The 21,275-nt window shown below is 31.0% G+C and overlaps 1 protein-coding gene across 1 annotated transcript; it reads left to right on the top strand.

The window, feature by feature from the left end:
* Nucleotides 1–9,203: 9,203 nt before the first annotated feature.
* Nucleotides 9,204–17,067, top strand: LOC132747615 (uncharacterized). The gene is made up of 4 exons (XM_060737033.1): nt 9,204–9,464; nt 14,989–15,122; nt 16,227–16,373; nt 17,032–17,067. Exons 1-4 carry the CDS (start codon nt 9,362–9,364, stop codon nt 17,065–17,067), a joined length of 420 nt encoding a protein of 139 aa, XP_060593016.1. The 5' UTR covers nt 9,204–9,361.
* The last annotated feature ends 4,208 nt before the right edge of the window (nt 17,068–21,275 follow it).

Genomic DNA, 21,275 nt, shown 5'->3' with positions numbered 1-21,275 from the left:
CCCAAACAGTCCGACATGTAGAATCTATATATTCCACTACTCGGCAGTCAGAATTCTTTGTGAAGTATTCGGTAATCGACATCGCTAGAATCTATATATTCCACTACTCGGTTTGTATAGTATTCGGTAATCGACATCGCTAAAAATAGTATTTTCATTGATAAAATCATATTCATCCGCGTAATTTGTGATTGTGCATTTATTGACAATTCTATAAGCCAACGCTATTTTTAAACTTTGAATGCGTTGTAATTTGTTGGATACTTGTAACAAAATAAAACTATTTCTTTCTTTTAAAACGCTAGTTTTAAGCTGTTTTGAGAACTACTTGTTGTTAGGTTTGTCGTGAAACTTCTGTGTCAGAAATTGAATGTCCGCTTTGTATTAACTTATTTTCGATCAGAAAATACAATAAAACAATATATTATTAGAAATTTTCATCCATTCGGGAATTATTTTGCTTGAAAATTAATGCGCCTGACTTTGACCATCTTTACGCAGTGATCTCCCTTGAATTTTTCGGCGTTAGTGTACATATAAAAGGAAGTAACCGCTTCAAAAAAGTGGACTACTTTCGGCATTTGCAATTAACAGCATTAGACTCTGAAATTTCGCTACCATTATTTGTTTGGTCTGACGACCCAAACAAATAAAAACCATATGTAAATAAGCCAAAACAAAAACTTTCATCGGCTTTTATTCAAAATGTCCTTTACATACATGTTTCGCGGCAAATGGTTTATCGTTGGTATATTCACAAGAAAAGCATTGATGCAAAGCATCAGAGAGCGTCCAAGCAAGAAATGCAACAAATGACGATGAACTAGTAGACATCTGATAACCAGACATTCTTTTAAACTTTTCAATGGTTAATTGGATTTAACAAGAATTGTATATCATGGAAAAATGGGCGGACGAAAGACATTGTTCATCATGAACTTTGGTAGGCTTGCTAGAGATTAGAATATTAAATGTATTTTCTTTGGAACATACAAAACAGTAGTTAAAGTGAACAAAGTCTGTTTTTCTATCATTATAATTATAACAAATATACAAACAGTAAATAAAAATAGTTACAAAAGGGACATATATAAAAATATTACATTTTTTCATGCCAAATTAAAAGAAAATGGTTTCTATTAATAACTGGGACTTAAGATACAGTAGTTATATTTCAAGTCCCAGATAAATACTGAAAGTAGAACACACACTGGAATGAAAAAACTGGGATGAATTTCAAAAAGACCAAATTTAGGATTTTTTTTTTGTTATACATGTTATATGGTGAAACATTATTTATCAATATAATGGAAGACTGTTACCTGAATTTTAGACAGTATGAGGAAATTCACATGTTATATGGTGAAACATTATTTATCAATATTATGGAAGACTGTTACCTGAATTTTAGTCAGTATGAGGAAATTCACAAGCATCATGTTTGTGCGCGAGTCAAAGACGTTAAAGCTACTTGACATTGGTGATAAATAAAGGGCTATTGTTAATTGATAACGCTTTAACAGAAATGTGTGATTCTTTATAGGCGGGGCTTAATATGCTAAAAGTGATTCTATCCCATAATTCAAATTATCGAAGTTACTGTATACAATGAATAGTTTAATTATACAATATATATTTTCAAATATAGAACATACATATTGAATATTATCGCAAACAAATATTTTACGATGAACAAATATTCAGTAGGATTGAATAAATATGATGGTATTGAATATAAAGTTAGAGATATACAATATAAATATTGGATAAAATGCAACGTTTAACATGCCATGTTAGGGTCGATTTAAATATTCACGATAAAAAATATCAAGGCCGTAAAATATGAAGGTGCTATTAATTAACCGGAAAGAACCTACGGAAAAGACAATTACAAAATGATAATACTATGATATAACAATTCGTGAAAATTATCTTCCTATTTTCTTTTCGATACACTAAAGAGTGCAATTTATTATTTAATGTTTGCATTTTATTTCCTGAAAAATTCTCCAGTTCGTTTATTTTTATTTCAATAGCGCGACACGAATGACCGTACTACTTCTATATATAGATTTTCGTACTTTCACAATGTTAAGCTAGATCATCCATTTATAGCTTTCGTTTACAGCAGTATGTGTACAGATACAAAACGAATTTAAGTTGTTTTTTGTTTTGTGTTTTATACTGCCTAACCAGCGGTTTAGGTGTACAATTTGTTCCCGTTTTCATTCATTAATATGAAATGCTGGGAAACAAATATATGACTTGCCTAGGAAGGAATTCTTGATTCCGAATTTATTTTTAGCTGTAAATCGAAGGGATTATTTGACAAGAATCGGGCCCATGGAAAAAAATAGTAAACACAAATATCTCCGCGCCTGTGGGCATGTAAAGGACCTGCAGAGTCAACATAAGTTTTATCAATAAGATAAAAAGAATTATTATTTTTGTATCACAGTGCATTGTGTATATCATATTATGGCTTTCATTTATTTCATTTATTGTTATTTATGACATGATAAATGCTTTTCTTATTCCGGGTAGACATGCAAAGCCTCCTTCTTCAAGGGCCCTATCATGTTTCTTCATAGAAGAATGCGTTTTCCGAGGTGTTCTGTCTGTTTAGGTCAATTCAAGATATTAACCTTTAATAACACAATTTTCAACGGACAAAGCTTCGCATTTGCCAAAGCTTCGCATTTGCTTATTACGATATTATTCTTGCTTAGACGATATTTAAAGATCCGACATTTTTCTTTCATATAACCCCTTTGTTAAGCTTTAACTGGCAAAATGTATATGTACTGTAAATAAAACTTTTTTTTATTATTTCCGCCATATATGAAGCAATTTCTAACAAGAAGCGCCTTTGTTATTTAAAAAATTAAAAGTTTCTGAACAAGTTATTCGACTGTTATTTTAATAATTATTTCGTGCATGCGCCGCCTGTATAATCAGAAATTAACAAACATAATTCTTCCATTTAAGTTCTTTGTTGTGATGTTGTTTTGTTTTTTTTTGTTTTTTTTAAGATAATAAAATTCATTTAATTTTACCCATGAAATATGGTGCTTTATCAGTTAAATATATTTCATATTTTTTAAAAATAAATATGAAATATAAATATGAAAGTAGGCGGAGTCAAAAGTCATATCTATTTTAAGGGACTTCTTTCGCCATTTTGTTTGAAAAATCTGATAAATACAAAACAACTTTCAGTTGAATTTTGCTTTGAAAACTATCTAAAATGATAGAAAATGGTCTAACTAAGAAAATAAATCCGAATACCAATATCTTTAATTCAGTTATTACACCGTAGGGAACGTGTTACAGTATCGCGTTTTTCGGTTACAGTATAGAATTTTAAAGATGGAGGATTATTTGTTGGGTGGACAGGTAGGTGATTTTTATTCCGGTCCATACTACAAGTAGTTTAGTTTCTAAAAGTTGTTTTTGTACTTTGCTTGTAAGGAATAGAATACGGTATCTAGTCATATATTTCTTCAGACTCTGCACCGCAGATTTATCGTTATATTGTCTAATAAATATGCAGATTTGACAGTTTGAAAATTTGAATCGAGAGACCAACGCATTTTTCTCCAATTTCGACATTATTTATGCATGCCTAGAAAAAGTAAATCTGCAAAACGTTAGTCCTTTATATTAGGAAACGTTTATAAAAGTAAATGACCAGTTGAACATATTTTCCTGTTCGTTACATGCGTGTGAAAAAATAAACAATGTTACAGTATAGAGCGAGGTGATTTGTGCAAGGTTACAGCATAGACCTAGCGATTTTTATCCGATTTTGTTACAGTTTATACTCAGATTTCGGTTACAGTTTAGACCTCGATATTTTCTATATATACTAGGTAAAATGTATGAATATTATATAGACTTTTTAATCTCTGTGAGCTTATTGGCCCGTTGGCTATTCTTTCGTCTGTCGTACACATGTGTGTTCAATCTCATCCGCTCAGTAACTACTTGACTAAATAGTAAATGTGATGAAATGTACATTACTTTCTACCAATTAGTTGTTCAAATGGTTTCGGTTGCAATCGGGGATACGAAAACCCAAAACATAGATTTTAAAAAAGGCAATGTTTAAAGACCCTTATCGTCTCGAACCAAAAGCATTCAAATCAAATCATGATCATGGCGTCATTTCGAATGCTTCTTTGTTGAATTTACGATTATTTTGTCATTATGAAATCAAAACTCGTTTTTTCTTATTTCAGACATTCTGTATAGCAGTTTTCATGTTTCTGAAAAAGAATATAATATTGAAAGATATAAAGTATAAATTAAGGTCAGACAATTACAATATCTTCTCTAGTGTGCCAGATGGAGGTACATAAAAGTGGCAGAGTCGGGATAAGGCCGACCACTTCAAATTATCTTTCATTTACTGCTGTAGTTGAAATCCAATCATTACTTTGGATTCTTTGTATGTGAGGAATTTATCAAGCTAATTTACGGAAGGTCGGTGGTTCTAGTCAGGTGCCCGCTCGTGTCTGAAATAATTCACAAAGGGTATCTTGGGTCTTTCTTTACACTAAAGCAGGAATGTTTTCACATGACCTCAGTGTCGTTGAAATTTAAAATCCAAGAAAACCAAACGTAATAAACCCTTTTAAATACTTACAAAATACATTATGGTAGATGGAAATTCCAACTTAAAATAAAATTTAAGGTTGAAATATTGCTCACTTAAATACTGTTTAATCATTCTTCGGGTATTGCCTGCTTGTTAATTGTGTCTTTTAAGAGCTTATCTATGGTATGCAGGCTTCATAACCCCGATCCCCTCTCAAAATTTCCTTTTATTTAGTTTCACTCATTGTATTCTCGTTTAGGGCACACGAAATTTTTAACCTGGGGGTAATATGCCGCTTTTCATAGAATGGCAATAACGTGTCACATTGAAGGTTCCATGATAACCGCCATATGTACACATCCACAGATGTTAAAAAATCTAAAGTGTACCAGTTCATGTTTAATGTGAATTCTGCTGAAGGCGTGGACGGTAGCTTGCAGTTACCACTACCGTCCATGAACAGGTTTAATCAAACTGATCCTGCAACATTTTCATGTTTTCCGTGTTGGACTTCTGTTAAGGATTTTTTTCTCTATTTTATTACTAATAAGCATTATTATAATGTGTAATGAAATCAAGCAATAATCTTTCTTCTCTCAATACAATTCGATAATAGTTACTGTTGTTGTCGTGAAAACAGTCCTTACTTAGGACATTACTTATTCTGCAAAAAGTCTCAATCTGAAACTTAAAGTAAGAAAAATAGCAAACTATAACTTTTCTACTGAAGAAAAAAAGTAATACACCCTTTCAAGAATGTATTAAATGGAAAGGTATGAGTTAAATAATTATTTCAAAAAAATAATGGATACACGAACTTTGTTTGAAATTTGGCAAGTATCTAAACTGTAACCGAAATCCGGGTATAAACTGTAACAAAATTGGATCAAAGTCGCTAGGTCTATGCTGTAACCTTTCAAAATTAACCTCGCTCTATACTGTAACATTGTTTATTTTTTCAAACGCATTTTACCAACAGGAAAATAGGTTCAACTGGTCATTTACTTTTATAAACGTTTCTAAACACAAAGGACTTACGTTTTGTAGATTTACTTTATCTAGGCATGCTTAAATAATGTCGAAATTGGAGAAAAATGCGTTGGTCTCTCGATTCAAATTTTCAAACTGTCAAATCTGCATATTTATGAGACAATATAACGATAAAACTGCGGTGCAGAGTCTGAAGAAATATATGACTAGATACCGGATTCTGTTCCTTACAAGCAAAGCACAAAAGCATCTTTTAGAAACTAAACTACTAGTAGTATGGACCTGAATAAAAATCTACCTACATCTCTTCCCATAAATAATCCTCCATCTTGAAAATTCTATACTGTAACCGAAAAACGCGATACTGTAACACGTTCCCTACGGTATATTAACGCTGTACAGACGTTTAAACAGTTCTGTACGTGACGTCACAATGTAGCGCCAAATATCGCGTGCAAAACAAGACGCAATTATATATTACTGCGCGCTGTACAATTGCAGTTGCGTAGCAAGCAATAGGTTTCGTAACATTTTTCTTTGATAATGAAATTAAATAGAAAGGTTATTTTTTCGTTTTTCGTGAAATATGGTATATATTTTCACTCAACATCATAAAATGCCACATATTTTATCATGTTTCGTGAAAATATATTCCATATTTCACTCAAACGAAAAAAATATCCTCTCAATATTTTTAAAAAAATATATTTTTTAATCCTTATATAGTTTCATACTCTTCAATCGTTTTCCTATATCCAAGTGACGCATTTCAACTATGCAAGAGATGGTTAAATTCTTATCATTGTATACGAAGATTTTTTGTCAGAATCGAATGCATATATGCAGTAATGTTCGAGTTAATTACTTAAATTCACCATTGCACCGGTTATTATCAAAATAAACTATTCTAAACTTATGGTGTATCATTAAGATAACATCAAATAATTAGTAAAGTTGTTCAATATTGATAAAATCTATTATTTCGCCCTATGCAGAGTGCGCATACGCGAAATGCTGCTTCCGTTTCTATGGATATATCGTATTGTAAAAAAATGTATTTATATATTTAATGTTTTAATTGATCATCTCTGACATACGACGCAATATTATATTGATACTTTTAGAGATAAAGCTAGTGTATGCGCTTTTTTTTCTCTAAATATATGTCCTTTAATTATCATGGGTTATAGGCCTTTCTTAATTAGGCCGTGTATGTAAGGAATCCAACAATGAAGTGCAATTTATTAATAAATTTAACGTCAAAGACCTACAAAATATATATATAGAGTCACTTTTTAAAGTTTTTTATTTTATAATTTTTTATATGATTACTTATACTTTAATCAGAAATGATTAACATGATATGTCCATCATTTTACATAGCTTAAAACAGTAATACACAAAAGATTGTAATATCTTAATTTCATAAATCAAATATCATCTCAAATTAATTAAGGCAGTTTAACAGTACATGAATATAAACAGTAAATAACAATTGTAATCATCAGTATGATCTATAATCTGCAGTAATCTGAAAAAATATACAATTATTATCTAACTGACCTTATATTCACAGATCATTTATTTTTTAACTTTACCATTTTTTTGTTAACTTACTTGTAATATAAAAAAGCACATGTATTTATTATACCTACAAATACATTCAGGCAAAACAAGGGAATTAAGTGACCTAATGTCGTTGAGCGCGTTATTTAAAAAAATCTGCACGGGACTGATTAATATAAACATCAAAAGACAAAAAGAAGCCCGACCTTATGGAGTAAACACTAAAGAATAACGCGACAGACGGCACGCACCGCAACGGCGGGCGTTGCTCAATGACGTTATATACATCACTTTCCTTTTTTTGTCTGAATTAATTAATATATTTGTATGTATAATAAATGTCGTACGCTGAAGAAGGTCGAAAGCTAATATTCCAAATTCAAATCTATACATCTTCCATTGAGTCAAACATCTGCTGGGGACCTAGACTTTTCACGTCACTAGTCAGACGGATAAAAACATGTACATTAAAGCAGAATTAGAGTTTAAAATGATAAAAACATGGCAGATGTGTCTAGGGGGAGACATGTTCAATGGCACCAGATATGAGAGTAAAGTATTCCAGTGGAAAATTGTCCTATGGAGATATGAATATTTGTAATACTAGTAGTCAGTTTAGTTTGGATCTGTTTGAAAACATGGGAATCATGGGAGGTACGAGTTATAATTGATCTTAATTGAAACATTACTGGTATGAGATAATCTGGCAGGGGAAAGGCAACCTTATTTGAAATAAATGATCAGACACGTACTGATCTATGCGTCTTTGTTCTAATTAGGCTTCTTCACCCTAGGGAGTCAAGCATAGCGCAAAACACTTGATGTACTAGTGTTTGCCATTTTCATGGCATTAAATTAAGCAGTGTGCTTGATTGCAAGGACTTCGGGAATAATTTGGACAAATTGGGGATATTTCTTTATTGACCGTCTTTAAAACAAATGATATTATTTGGTCTAGTCATGCAGCCTTAATTGTGGAGATTGAGCTTCTCAATGCCTTTCTTAGAGATTTGGATATCATTAATTGGTTGATGGGGGCTATAGTTTTGGTATTATTAGGGTATCTCTGGCGTGGTATCTGCCATATATCCTTGACTTTCATTCAAGCCAATGATTTGAGACACAGAGCTAGGAGACTTTGATGAAAAGACATATTGAAATTTAGTGGTTATGAATTGTGGCTTTGCATGTCTGCAGTGTGGAATTTGTTTTGGTTATTTCAGAGTCTTAAATTGTTGGGAATTCTTGAGCAGTGTGTACATATAGTTTTTTTTTAATTATTTTTATTATTCAGTTTATGTTGAGATTGCTTTTGATTTATAAATATAAAATTATCTAGGCAATAATCTAGGGTCGTTAAAATTCTCAGACCATTAATAATATCTTAATTTGCATGTATACATTCTTCAGAAAATTTATAAATAATGTCAATTGTTATTTTCTCACTTTAAAAAGATGTGCATCATTAATTATCATTTGTTTGTAAGCAATGTATTTTGTTTTATGCTTAATAAATTCGTACATAATAAGTCGTATTTTAATTTTTGTTGAATATAGAAATTATTTAAATAATCAGATTAATATCTTTGAATATCTAAGAAACTGACGAAATATATTCGAAAATCTAATAAACATATCAACATTAAAACAAAAAAAGGATGTAGACAGCTTTGAAAAACCGGAAAAAAGCTAGTTTAAAGTTTCAGAATTATATGAATGGAAATTAACTGGATTGAGAGTCTGCTGGTCTGCACAATCAAATTAAGTGGGTTATTCATTTTGTTGGAAATGGTTTAGAAGTTTACATTTTCAATTCTAAATGAAATAAACATTGATCATATATATTACGTATATTAAAATGTAAAAAACAATACATGTTGCATTGCATTGATCTGAATAAATAAACAAAATAATGTCCAATTAAACTTCCATAACAGACACTTTTAAATGATCGAACGCTTGGCCAGGTCGTATCCCTAGCCAATTACGCATGCGCTGTAATCGTAGTGCTCAAATAATCTCATAGACAAAATTTTGATGAAATTATAAATTCTTGTAAATTGATAAGCACTTATAACTTTTAAACAATAAAAAACAAATATTAAATCGTAATTTACCTTATGAGGCAAAAACAAAATCTCTGTACTTTGCCCCAGATAAATTATCGAGATTATAAATGGCGGTGAAAACTTCTCGATTTGAAAAATGTTTTGCCTTAATTTAGAAAACTTTTTATTTCTATATTTATCACTTTGGACAGTTGCAAATGGATCCGATTCTTCAAAAATGGAATGTTCTAAACCACAGTGTATGTTGCTAATTGTATACATTACTACGTAATTTTCATTTTGTCATTTGTTTTCGCGATGTTCAGCCGTCAAACTCGTAATGATTTTCTTCCGATTGTTGTTTGTGTCGTTCATCTAGTAATGTTAAATTCCATGAAAGACATAATAAATATTATTACAAACGTGGAAAGATGTTTTCTTTAATTATAATTGCATTTTTGGTAATGAAAGAGTTGTCAATGATTTGGTTAATAAAAACTTATTACACTTAATCCTTGGGACATTGAAAAATATATTGCATGTTAATCAATGCATTACATGTTGTTTTATGTCTATAAGAATTAGGGTGATTCCGCTTTGTCAGTCATGTTTGTTTTCACAAAGTCTGTCCAAAGTGAAAGTAGGCCAAAATTCATATAACACAAAGCCAACCTTGTAATATGATGAGCCATTTGCAAGTACACTTCCAGAACTTTCTTTGTTTTAAAGACTATTTTAAACAAAAATAAAAATGATAACAATAAGAAAATTTACTTTGAATGGGCTAAATTTCGAGTGTAGGACAAAAGCCCCCCCCCCCATGTAAGCCCCCCCCCCCCATTTAAAAATGACAAGGTGGACAATGAATTATATATACAAATTACACAATAAGAACTTTTGTACCTTTTAATTTAAATCTAAATGTAAATTATCTTTCAAAACAATTGCATTTATTTGTTAAATTAAACATACAGATTTTGACTTGTGTCAATACATCAAGTACCAGATTTAAACTGACGAGATTCTTATTAACAATTGTTTGATGGACTGGGGGGGGGGGCTTTTGTCCTACCTGTATTTTTGATTGGGGGGGGGGAGGGCTTTTGTCCTACGTGTAAATTTCATGGGTGGGGGGGCTTTTGTCCACCTTGTAGCTTTTGTCCGTATCCCCTAAATTTCTGATGACCAAGAACATTCTGTTGCAAAGTTTTATGCACATTTCATGAATGGCAAAATCCAGTTAAAAGTCTGTTTTAGTATCAAAAATACAAAAAACTTTAAAAAACATAAATCTTAGGAAAGTAGTTTATCTGACCTTGAAAAAACATGGCCACCATGACATGTGTAAAAAAGTAGTACCATGAAAATAAACATAATTTACCTATTTATTGTGTACATGACAATCAGACACACTTCACTGTTACACATAAAAAGATTAGATTTTAAAGTTTGATTGTGTTTTCATTTTAATTGTAGTTCATAAGGCTATAAATGATGATTGTCTTCTTGCACTACTTTTTTACAAAAAGAATGGAGGCCATGTGCTTACAGGGTTGTCATTAAGAGGCGGCAGGAGGCCAAAATGCCTGTCTCAAATGCATTATGTGCCGCCTCAAAATTAAGAAAACACTCTTTGTTATGCATGATAAAGACAGAAATGACCGCCTCAAGTTCAAAACAAACCTGCTGCAAAAAATGTTAATGACAACCCTGGCTTGGAAAGACATGAGATACAGATTTATTTGGAGTAAAGTTTTGAAAGATTTTTGTATTTGCTGCAAAAAAATAGCATTTGTTGGCACTAAAACAGACTTTAAAAAGGATTTTGCAATTCATGAAATGTGCATAAAACTTTGCAACAGAATGTTCTTGGTCTTCAGAAATGTAGCATATTCAAGGTAAATATTCTTATTGTTATCATGTTTATTTTTGTTTATAATTGTCCTTAAAATATAAACCTGGAAGTGTACTTTCAAATGTTTCATCATTTTACAATGTGAGCTTTGTTGTTATATTAATTTTAGCCTACTTTCACTGTGGACAGACTTTGGGATTTAAACCAACCAAATTAGGAGTCCAAAGCTCTACCTCTTTATCACTCTTCATACATGCCATGACGTCCGGGAAAGTCCCGGAAATAACTTGGTGTCTGTCCCGGAGATGATATTATATATGTCCCGGTAAAAAAGAATATCTAAAATAATCTACTTTGTAGACAGAAATTTTACATTTTTTATATAATCTTATTGTCAAGTTATTATTAACTATTCTGGATTCTGGAACGCTAATAACGAACAATTATCCCCATCCAGCACATTGCAATATACAGTAAAAGGTGACACTTATCCTTTGATTGGTAAATCTATGTGCCCCTTCCAACTAACAATTATCGGGCCGGCAACCTCCAGGGTCAAGGTCCCACTTGCTCATTCAAGGTCAACATTGTCTATTTGAGGGTATATGTCGTGTCCGGTCCATAACTTTCTTATCTTTGAAGGGATTTTGTAAATACTTGCCACAATTGTTCACAATTATGAGACAATGTCATTATGTGTCATGTGAGCAACAACCGGTCACCTACCTCCAAGGTCAAGGTCAAAGATTTACATAATCTGTTATAAGGTATATTTTGTGTCAAACTTTTTCATAGGTCAAGTGATTTTAAAAATACTTGGCACAAATAATCACAATAATAAGACAATATGTCAGGCCCAAAACATGGGTCCAGTGATTTTTCTACTTATATAACAGACTCCGAAAAAAGGCTTCTTCCCAATTGAAATTTTCTTTAAAATCATGCAGTTTTCCCAAAAATCTGAACTTAAACCAGCTTTTTTACTTCCCAAATCAGCAATTTTAGCGATAATTTTTCCCAAAATCAAAAGGCTAAGGCCTCTTCCCAATAAATAGAGAAAAAACACTGGGGTCCCTACTTAGAGGTCAAAGATTAACATAGTCTGTTATAGGGTATATTTTGTGTCTGATCCATAATTTCTTCATAGTTCAAGGGATTTTGAAAATACTTGGCACAAATAGTTACAATAATAAGACTATATGTCATGCACAACACCTGCACCCCTACTTCTTAGGTCACACTTAGAGATCAAAGCTTAACATGATAGATTTTTGAATTCCGTGTTTCATTTTATTTCTTTAATAAATTTATTGTTTCATTTGCAGATCTAGCATTGATCATAATTTTGGACTGAAAGTCCTGAGATCCATACCTCAATCTTTTGAAATAGCACAATTTTATGCTTCATATCAAACTTCCCGGAGGCGGGGGATGTTGGTAACTCTGTTACAAATTCTTGTTAAAAAAAAAAGTGTAACTTGCAATCCAGGACTAAGAAAAGTTGAGCATTCTGTTCCTTTGACAGCTCTTTTTTATTATATGCCCGAAAAATTTCGGGCATATTATGTTATACCCCCTGGCGTCCGTCCATCTGTTAGCAATTTGGTTTCCGGAGCATAACTTAAGTTCCGTTTGGCCCACAATATTCAAACTTCATAGGATGATTGTCCATATTGGGTAGAAGACCCCTATTGATTTTGGGGTCACAAGGTCAAAGGTCAAGGTCACTATCACCTTAAAACTGAAAACAGTTCAGTGATTTTCCTACTTATATAACAGACTCCGAAAAAGGGCCTCTTCCCAATTGAAATTTTCTTAAAATTCATGCAGTTTTCCCAAAAATCTGAAGTTAAACCTGCTTTTTTTCCCCAAATTAGCAATTATTTTCCCCAAAATCAAGAGGCTAAGGCCTCTTCCCAATTAAGCGAGAAAAATCACTGCAGTTTCTGGAGCATAACTTAATTTCTGTTTAGCCCACAGTGTTTAAACTTCATAGGATGATTGTCCATATTGGGTAGAAGACCCCTATTGATTTTTGGGTTACAAGGTCAAAGGTCAAGGTCATTATTACTTTAAAACTGAAAACAGTTTCCTGAGCATAACTTCAGTTCAATGTGGTGCACAATATTAACTTCATAGGACGATTGTCCATATTGAGTAAAAGACCCCTATTGATTTTGGGTTCACAAGGTCAAAGGTCAATGTCACTATTACCTTAAAACTGAAAACAGTTTCCAGAAGATAACTTAAGTTCCATTTGGCCCGAAGTGTTCAAACTTCAACGGATGATTGTCCATATTGGGTTGAAGACCCCTATTGATTTTGGGGTCACAAGGTCAAGGTCACTATTACTTCAAAACTGAAAACAGTTTCCGGAGCATAACTTTAGGTCTATTTGTCCCACAATATTCAAACTTCAAAGGATTATTGTCCATATTGGGTAAAAGAACCCTATTGATTTTGGGGTCACAAGGTCAAAGGTCAAGGTCACTATTACTTTAAAACTGAAAACAGTTTCCGGAACATAATTTAAGTTCCATGTGGCCCACAATATTCAAACTTCATAGAATGATTGTCCATAATTGGTAGAATACCCCTATTGATTTTGGGGTCAAAGGTCAAGGTCACTATTACTTTAAAACTTTTAAAAGTTTCCAGAACATAACTTAATTTCTATTTGGCCCATAGTGTTCAAACTTCATAGGATGATTGTCCATATTTGGTAGAACACCCCTTTTGCTTTTGGGGTCTGAAGGTCAAAGTTCAAGGTCACTATTACCTCAAAAATGAAAACAGTTTCCAGAGCATAACTTAAGGTATTATGACCCTAATGGGCACTATCAGGAACTAAAAATTGACATCATAAGTCAGATGTATACCTTAAAGTACACCTGCAAAATTTAAACAAAGTTTACTGTACGGAAATCAAGTTATGGCCACTTTTCTGAACTCAAGCTAGGATGTTATGAGGGCCCTTTTTTAGAATGTAGGAACCTTTAAATAATCTGCAATAACATTCTAAAGAAAAATGTTTTCCCATTAATTTTTGGTAAGAAACAAAAAGTACCATTCAGCTAACAATCCAAATAAGCAAAATTATGGTTTATACTTTATGAAATCTGTATTAAAATGTTACCCTACCCCACCCATTTTTACCACGTGTCTGACCATTTTTCTACTTAGGGAGCCTAATTTAAAAAATTCTTAAAATTTACCCAAATGAGTGCCTGTTTTCAAAGTTTCCCTAAATTTTTAAAAAAGTATATTGGTTGATCTTGTAAAATATGAAATACTTTTACCGTCTAGTTTTGATTATATTACACTTTGAAAATATCAGGTACCATATTTATTACTAGATTTAGCATAATTTAGCCAATAAATACCTATATAAATTAAAAAATCAAAATTAAACACTTTTTTCTTTCCAAATGGGACATGAGAGATACATAAATGATGTTAAAAGAAAAAAAGAAAGAAAAAAAAAGTTGGCCATTCTGGGGATTGAACTCATGGCCCTCATTTTCAATGTAGTTAACAGTAGTTCTAGCCTATTTGAATACTCTTCAAAGCGGAGGTAATGCATTAGGGTGCTAATACCTTAAGTTCCATTTGGCCCACAATATCCAAACTTTAAAGGAGGATTGCTATTTGGAGGATGTAATACTTTATTTAATTTATGTAATGTCTTACAAATGCTTTATCCTTACTAAAAAAGAAAACAACACTTTCGGGCATATAATGCTCCGCCTAGCGGTGCTCTTGTTACAAATGGGATAAAATACATCCAAAGAAAATATTTTTTATGAAAGTCAAGCTTGTTCTATATAAATTAAATATCAATCTTAAATAAAGCATGTCATAGATAATTACTACTGACCGGGTACTATTTTGTTTATGAATTGAACACATTTTAAATTTTATTACTGCAGGTTTTATTTATAATAAGAGGAATGCTTCAATTGAAGTGAAGGTCCGGTACAGTGAACTCAAAAAATCTACAGTAACCACTTTCTGTTTTGGAGGTCTCCTTAAGTCAGTGTTACATTTGTGGATAAACCCTGTAGTAAGTGTGATATTTCTATACTGATTGATTTGACAACTGTTTATTCTATATACATGTAGTATTAGTAATAAGTTATTATGCAGGAAAACTGGTTGGAAGAACATAACAATAGAATGTGTTAAAATCCAAGTCAGTGTGAAAACAAAAACAAAAATTCTTACACGCTTTTCTCCTATCAAACAGATTAGCAAGTGAATACTTACATAAAAAATGAATTATTGCACTTTGCCACAGCATAAAAAGGAATGCTTACAGGTAATATTATAAATGTCAGATATGACGTAAATAAACTAAATGACATCATAAAAATTAATTAAAAGAATTACACATATTTTTATCAGTTCTCTTTTAAAGCTCACCTGAGCTAGCTCAGGTTGAGCTTTTAGGATCGTTGAATGTCCGTCGTCTGTCCACATTTGTTCGTTAACACTCTAGTCGTCACATGTTTGCCTCAATCATCACCAAACTTTGTCAGGATGCTTGTCTAGGTAATTGCTCGGATGAGTTTGAACATGGGTCATCTCAGATGAAAAACTAGGTCACAGGAGCTAAAAAAGGAAAACCTTGTTAACTCTCTAGTGGCTACTGTTTTTATTCAAATGTCCTGGAAATTGGTCTGCAAGTTTGTTTTGATGATTTTTAGATCAAGTTCGAATATGGGTCACCTGGGGTCAAAAACTAGGTCACACTGCCCAAATATGGAAAAATCTTGTTGTCACATTTTTGATTCAATTGTCATCAAACTTGGTCAGGATGCTTGCCTAAGTAATTGATTTGATGAGTTCTGTGGGTCAGGTGTGCGATCTAGGGCCATCTTGGCCCTCTTGTTTTAAGGATGGAAATAGATATTATTTTTTCTTGCATTCAAGTATATTAATGCATGGCTTATTATTCAAATACTTTATAATTAAACACTCATTCCTGTCAGTCTTTGTGATTTTTAATTCCGAACCGTGCATTATTCTACAATAACAGAATTCAATATGTAGCATTTGAAAGTCTTGAGCCAGATTGTAAACATTGATAAAAGTGGGCTTTGGAGTCCAATAAATAATAGATATTACACTGTATTTCAAAACGATTTAATTTTGTATTCCACACCAGCTACATATAGCTAAAAGTGAAGCATCTCTCAATGAAACAAGTAAATTCATCACCTATTATGGAACTTCTGTATCTGATGTCCATGAAAAGAGCAAACGACAAGGATATGTTGTCATGCAGGTAATGAAAATGTGTTTATTCGTTGTTGTAACTTTTTGTTCAGTTGTATTATATTGTAATTATTATTTATGAAAATAAAGACTATCTTGTTTTAATGAGAAATTCACCTTATTCAAGACCAGGCCTATCTAGACGTTAATGTTGAGTAGCTAGTCTTAGTGAACACATGACATTGATGATTAATCATGATGACATACATAATTTGCATGGATGAATTCGATAATTTACCGTGATGACATAGATAATTTAACTATGATGATATAAATGATTAACCATGATGATATAGGTAATTTACCATGATGACAAAGATAATTTACAGTGATGAATTCGATAATTTACCGTGATGACATAGATAATTTACCATGATGACATAGATAATTTACAGTGATGAATTCGATAATTTACCGTGATGACAAAGATAATTTACCGTGATGACATAGATAATTTACCATGCTGACAAAGATAATTTACCTACATTGATGATTTAGATAATTTATCATGTTGACAAAGATAATTTACCATGATACCATAGATAATTTACCTTGATGACATAGATAATTTACCATGATGACATAGATAATTTACCATGATTACATAGATAATTCACCATGATTACATAGATAATTAACCATGATGATATAGATAATTTACCATGATGAATAGATGATTAACTATGATGACATAGGTAATTAACAAAGATGATATAGATAATTTACCATGATGACAAAGATAATTTACCATGATAAATAGATGATTAACTATGATGATATAAATGATTAACCATGATGACATAAATGATTAACCATGATGATATAAATGATTAACCATGATGACATGGGTAATTAACAATGATGATATAGATAAATTACCATGATGATATAGATAATTTACCATGATGACAAAGATAATTTACCATGATAAATAGATGATTAACTATGATGATATAAATGATTAACCATGATGATATAGGTAATTAGCAATGATGACATAGATAATTTACCATGCTGACAAAGATAATTTACCGTGATGACATAGATAACTAACAATGATGACATAGATAATTTGCCTTTATGACGTAGATAATTTACCTTAATGACATAGATAATTTACCATGATGACATAGATAATTTACCATGATTACATAGATAATTCACCATGATTACATAGATAATTTACCATGATGACATAGATAATTTACCATGATGAATAGATGATTTACTATGATGACATAGGTAATTAACAAAGATGATATAGATAATTTACCATGATGACAAAGATAATTTACCATGATAAATAGATGATTAACTATGATGATATAAATGATTAACCATGATGATATAGGTAATTAGCAATGATGACATAGATAATTTACCATGCTGACAAAGATAATTTACCGTGATGACATAGATAACTAACAATGATGACATAGATAATTTGCCTTTATGACGTAGATAATTTACCTTAATGACATAGATAATTTACCATGATGACATAGATAATTTACCATGATGACAAAGATAATTCACCATGATTACACAGATAATTTACCATGATGATATAGATAATTTACCATGATGAATAGATGATTAACTGTGATGACATAGGTAATTAACAAAGATGATATAGATAATTTACCATGGTGACAAAGATAATTTACCATAATGACATAGATAATTTACCGTGATGACATAGCTAATTTACCATGATGACATAGATAATTTACCATGATAAATAGATGATTAACCATGATGACAAAGATAATTTACCATGATAGATAGATGATTAACCATGATGACATAGATAATTTACCATGATGACATAGATAATTTACCATGATGACATAGATAATTTACCATGATGACATAGATAATTTACCATGATGACAAAGATAATTTACCATGATGACATAGATAATTTACCATGATGACATAGATAATTTACCATGATGACATAGATAATTTACCATGATGACAAAGATAATTTACCATGATGACAAAGATAATTTACCATGATAAATAGATGATTAACCATGATGACAAAGATAATTTACCATGATAGATAGATGATTAACCATGATGACATAGGTAATTTACCATAATGACATAGATAATTTACCATGATGACATAGATAATTTACCATGATGACAAAGATAATTTACCATGATAAATAGATGATTAACCATGATGACAAAGATAATTTACCATGATAGATAGATGATTAACCATGATGACATAGATAATTTACCATGATGACATAGATAATTTACCATGATGACATAGATAATTTACCATGATGACATAGATAATTTACCATGATGACAAAGATAATTTACCATGATAAATAGATGATTAACCATGATGACATAGGTAATTAACAATGATGACATTAACACATATTTTTGTTCTATTCAGATGTATTTAAAATTCACTAACCCACTAAAACGACAAGACTTCCGAACCTTTTTAATTTTAGCTTTATATCATAGATAAAAACTTTTGATTATAAAGCTAAATTTAAAAATTTAAAAGGTAGCTTTCAATTCATGAAACAACTACCATAATAAATAAAATTTCTTTATTGCAATTTTCTAGGGAAGGGGAAACATTCAGGTGTGAAATAAAAAATTTTTAATCAAATAGCATGAAAATTACTGATTTTTTAAAATTGTTTAAAACATTATTTTTAAAAGATAATTTTACTTTTTTTTCCTTATTCAAAAAGCATACCTTTACAAAATTTAAAATTTTCCTGCAACTTTGAAAAAGGGGTTTTTATTTTATTTTTTCACCAATTAAAGAGAGATAAAAAGGGGGGCATATGGCTTTTTGCGTTTTTTAAATTTTAAAACCTTAACCTGCTAAATTCATAATTAATTTGCCCCCCTTTAAATTTTGAACAATACATTAAAGTTGAAGGGTTTTTAATAAAAAAACAAAAAAAACCCCAAAAAAAGAGCCTTTCAACGATATCGGTCACCAGTATGTTGTTTTATCACTCCAGGTCCCAAAGGTAATGCCATAAGTAAAAAAATTTAAGTAAGGGGGAAGGGAAAGGGTTTTTGAAAAGTAAATTAAATGTAAAATGAGTAAGTAAATAAAGTTTTCATTGTGTTCAAACAAAAAGTTTGGGAATTTTAAATAACAAATTAATTATTAAGTTAAGTAGAAGTAAAGAAGCAATAAAGTTAACAAGTAAAGTAAGCAAGGAATGTAAGCAAGTAAAGTTAGTAACTTAAGTAAGGAAGTAAAGTTAGTAAGTAAAGTAAGTAAGTAAGTAAGTAAGGATTTCATTTAATGAGGCGTACACATTTGTTTAAGGTATACAGTGTAACTTCTGAATTCCGGAACTTCTAAAATCCGGAAACTTCTGAAATTCGAACATTTTTCAAGAAATCAAAACCTCTGAATTACGGAACTTCTAAATTCTGAACGATTTTCTGGTAAAATTTGGGTAATATCAATTAAAATTTACTTCCAAAATCCGGAAATTAAAAAAGTGTGGAGGAATATTATACTAATTGAAAAACCTTCAAAATGTCAGTATCTTCCAATTAACAGTACCCATTTATCTTGACACCTATTAGAATTACAACCTGTCAGACACTTGTTTAAAGTGTGAAAATTAAGAAATTGAGAAGAATTATGACATTATGCTACCGTATAAGTACTTTTTTCTGCGGGAACTTTATTTCTGCTATTTCTGAGGTTCATAATGACACCGCAGATTTAAAAACCTCAGAAAATTAAGCCTTTCCCTATGTCTATGTCGGAATATGTCAACTACCGGTATTGTATAATTACATTACCATGTACCGTTATGGGCTTTTGTAGATGGGATTTTTTCTTTATGTATCCGTCATGAATAAAATATTAGAAAAAAGTTACTTTACTTGTTCTGTGTGTTTAAATGAATATCATGTTTGTATGATTTTCGCTCACCCTAAGCTTGACTTTTTTTTGTAAAATAAAACTATTATAGTTTGACGGTGTAATAAACATACCCTTTTGTATTTGTACAATATCTTGTGTCTACGTGCGATTTTACCATTGTTTATTTTTCACACCTCATATTGATACACATGCAGTATTACAATTAATTGTTGTCATTGCACGTTGTTGATTTTTGTTAATCAACGTTTTATATAACGATACATGACGATTGCGATGAAACACATTATAAGTCGTCTGCATGTTTACCGGAAGTAATGTACATGTTACATCAACAAATCTTGAAATTTTGTTTGTTTGTATATGTTAATTTTGTAAAAATATCTAAGTTAAAACGCAGAAATAAAAAAAAACATCAATGCGAGAATGATGACACCGCAGAAATAAGATACGCAGAAATTTAAAACCCCTTATTTTAACAAAAATCGCAGAATATTCAGCCCGTAGAAATAAGTACTTATACGGTATTGTACTATCAGCAAATTCATTTATAGTGATAATGAAATTTGAAATAGGCAAAGTCCTATTATTTTGCTATTTTATTAATTTAATCAGCTTCATATATTTTTCATCATATCTTTCTTTAAAACAGTTGATGTATAATAATTGTACTTGTTCAGATGATTCTGAACTTCTGAATTCCGGAAACTTCCGAATTCCGAACTTTTTGGCAAGTCCCACAGGTGTTCGGTTTTCAGAAGTTACACTGTACATACAATGTTTTAAACAACATATAAACAAAAAACATCATAAAGTTATTAATTATCTGGAAACATGATTATATAAAATATTTATTTTTTACACAAAAAAGCCACATTTTAAAAGGGTGAGGGTTAAGTGGTTTATTTTTGGTTGTAAATCCTGACTCGAAACAGAATATCTTGATTGTAAATTAAATGTTATAATTATATACAAGATATATTTTGTGATTGAAAATATCTAAATAATTGTTGTGTAGGCTTGAATTATGCCCCTAAAAAA

This window comes from Ruditapes philippinarum, unplaced genomic scaffold, assembly GCF_026571515.1.
Source record: "Ruditapes philippinarum isolate M1 unplaced genomic scaffold, ASM2657151v2 ctg1011_1_1_1_1, whole genome shotgun sequence".
Lineage (NCBI taxonomy): Eukaryota > Metazoa > Mollusca > Bivalvia > Venerida > Veneridae > Ruditapes > Ruditapes philippinarum.
This window is presented reverse-complemented; position numbering and strand designations above follow the sequence as displayed.

What these genes read in the sequence shown, in the direction of transcription:
- LOC132747615 (XM_060737033.1), top strand. Translation starts at nt 9,362, where the DNA reads ATGTTTTGCCTTAATTTAGAAAACTTTTTATTTCTATATTTATCACTT. An exon ending in ATTTGTGGATAAACCCTGTA is followed by an intron (nt 15,123 to 16,226) that starts GTAAGTGTGATA and finishes ATTCCACACCAG; the next exon opens with CTACATATAGCTAAAAGTGA. An exon ending in AAATGTGTTTATTCGTTGTT is followed by an intron (nt 16,374 to 17,031) that starts GTAACTTTTTGT and finishes ATGATGACATAG; the next exon opens with GTAATTAACAAAGATGATAT.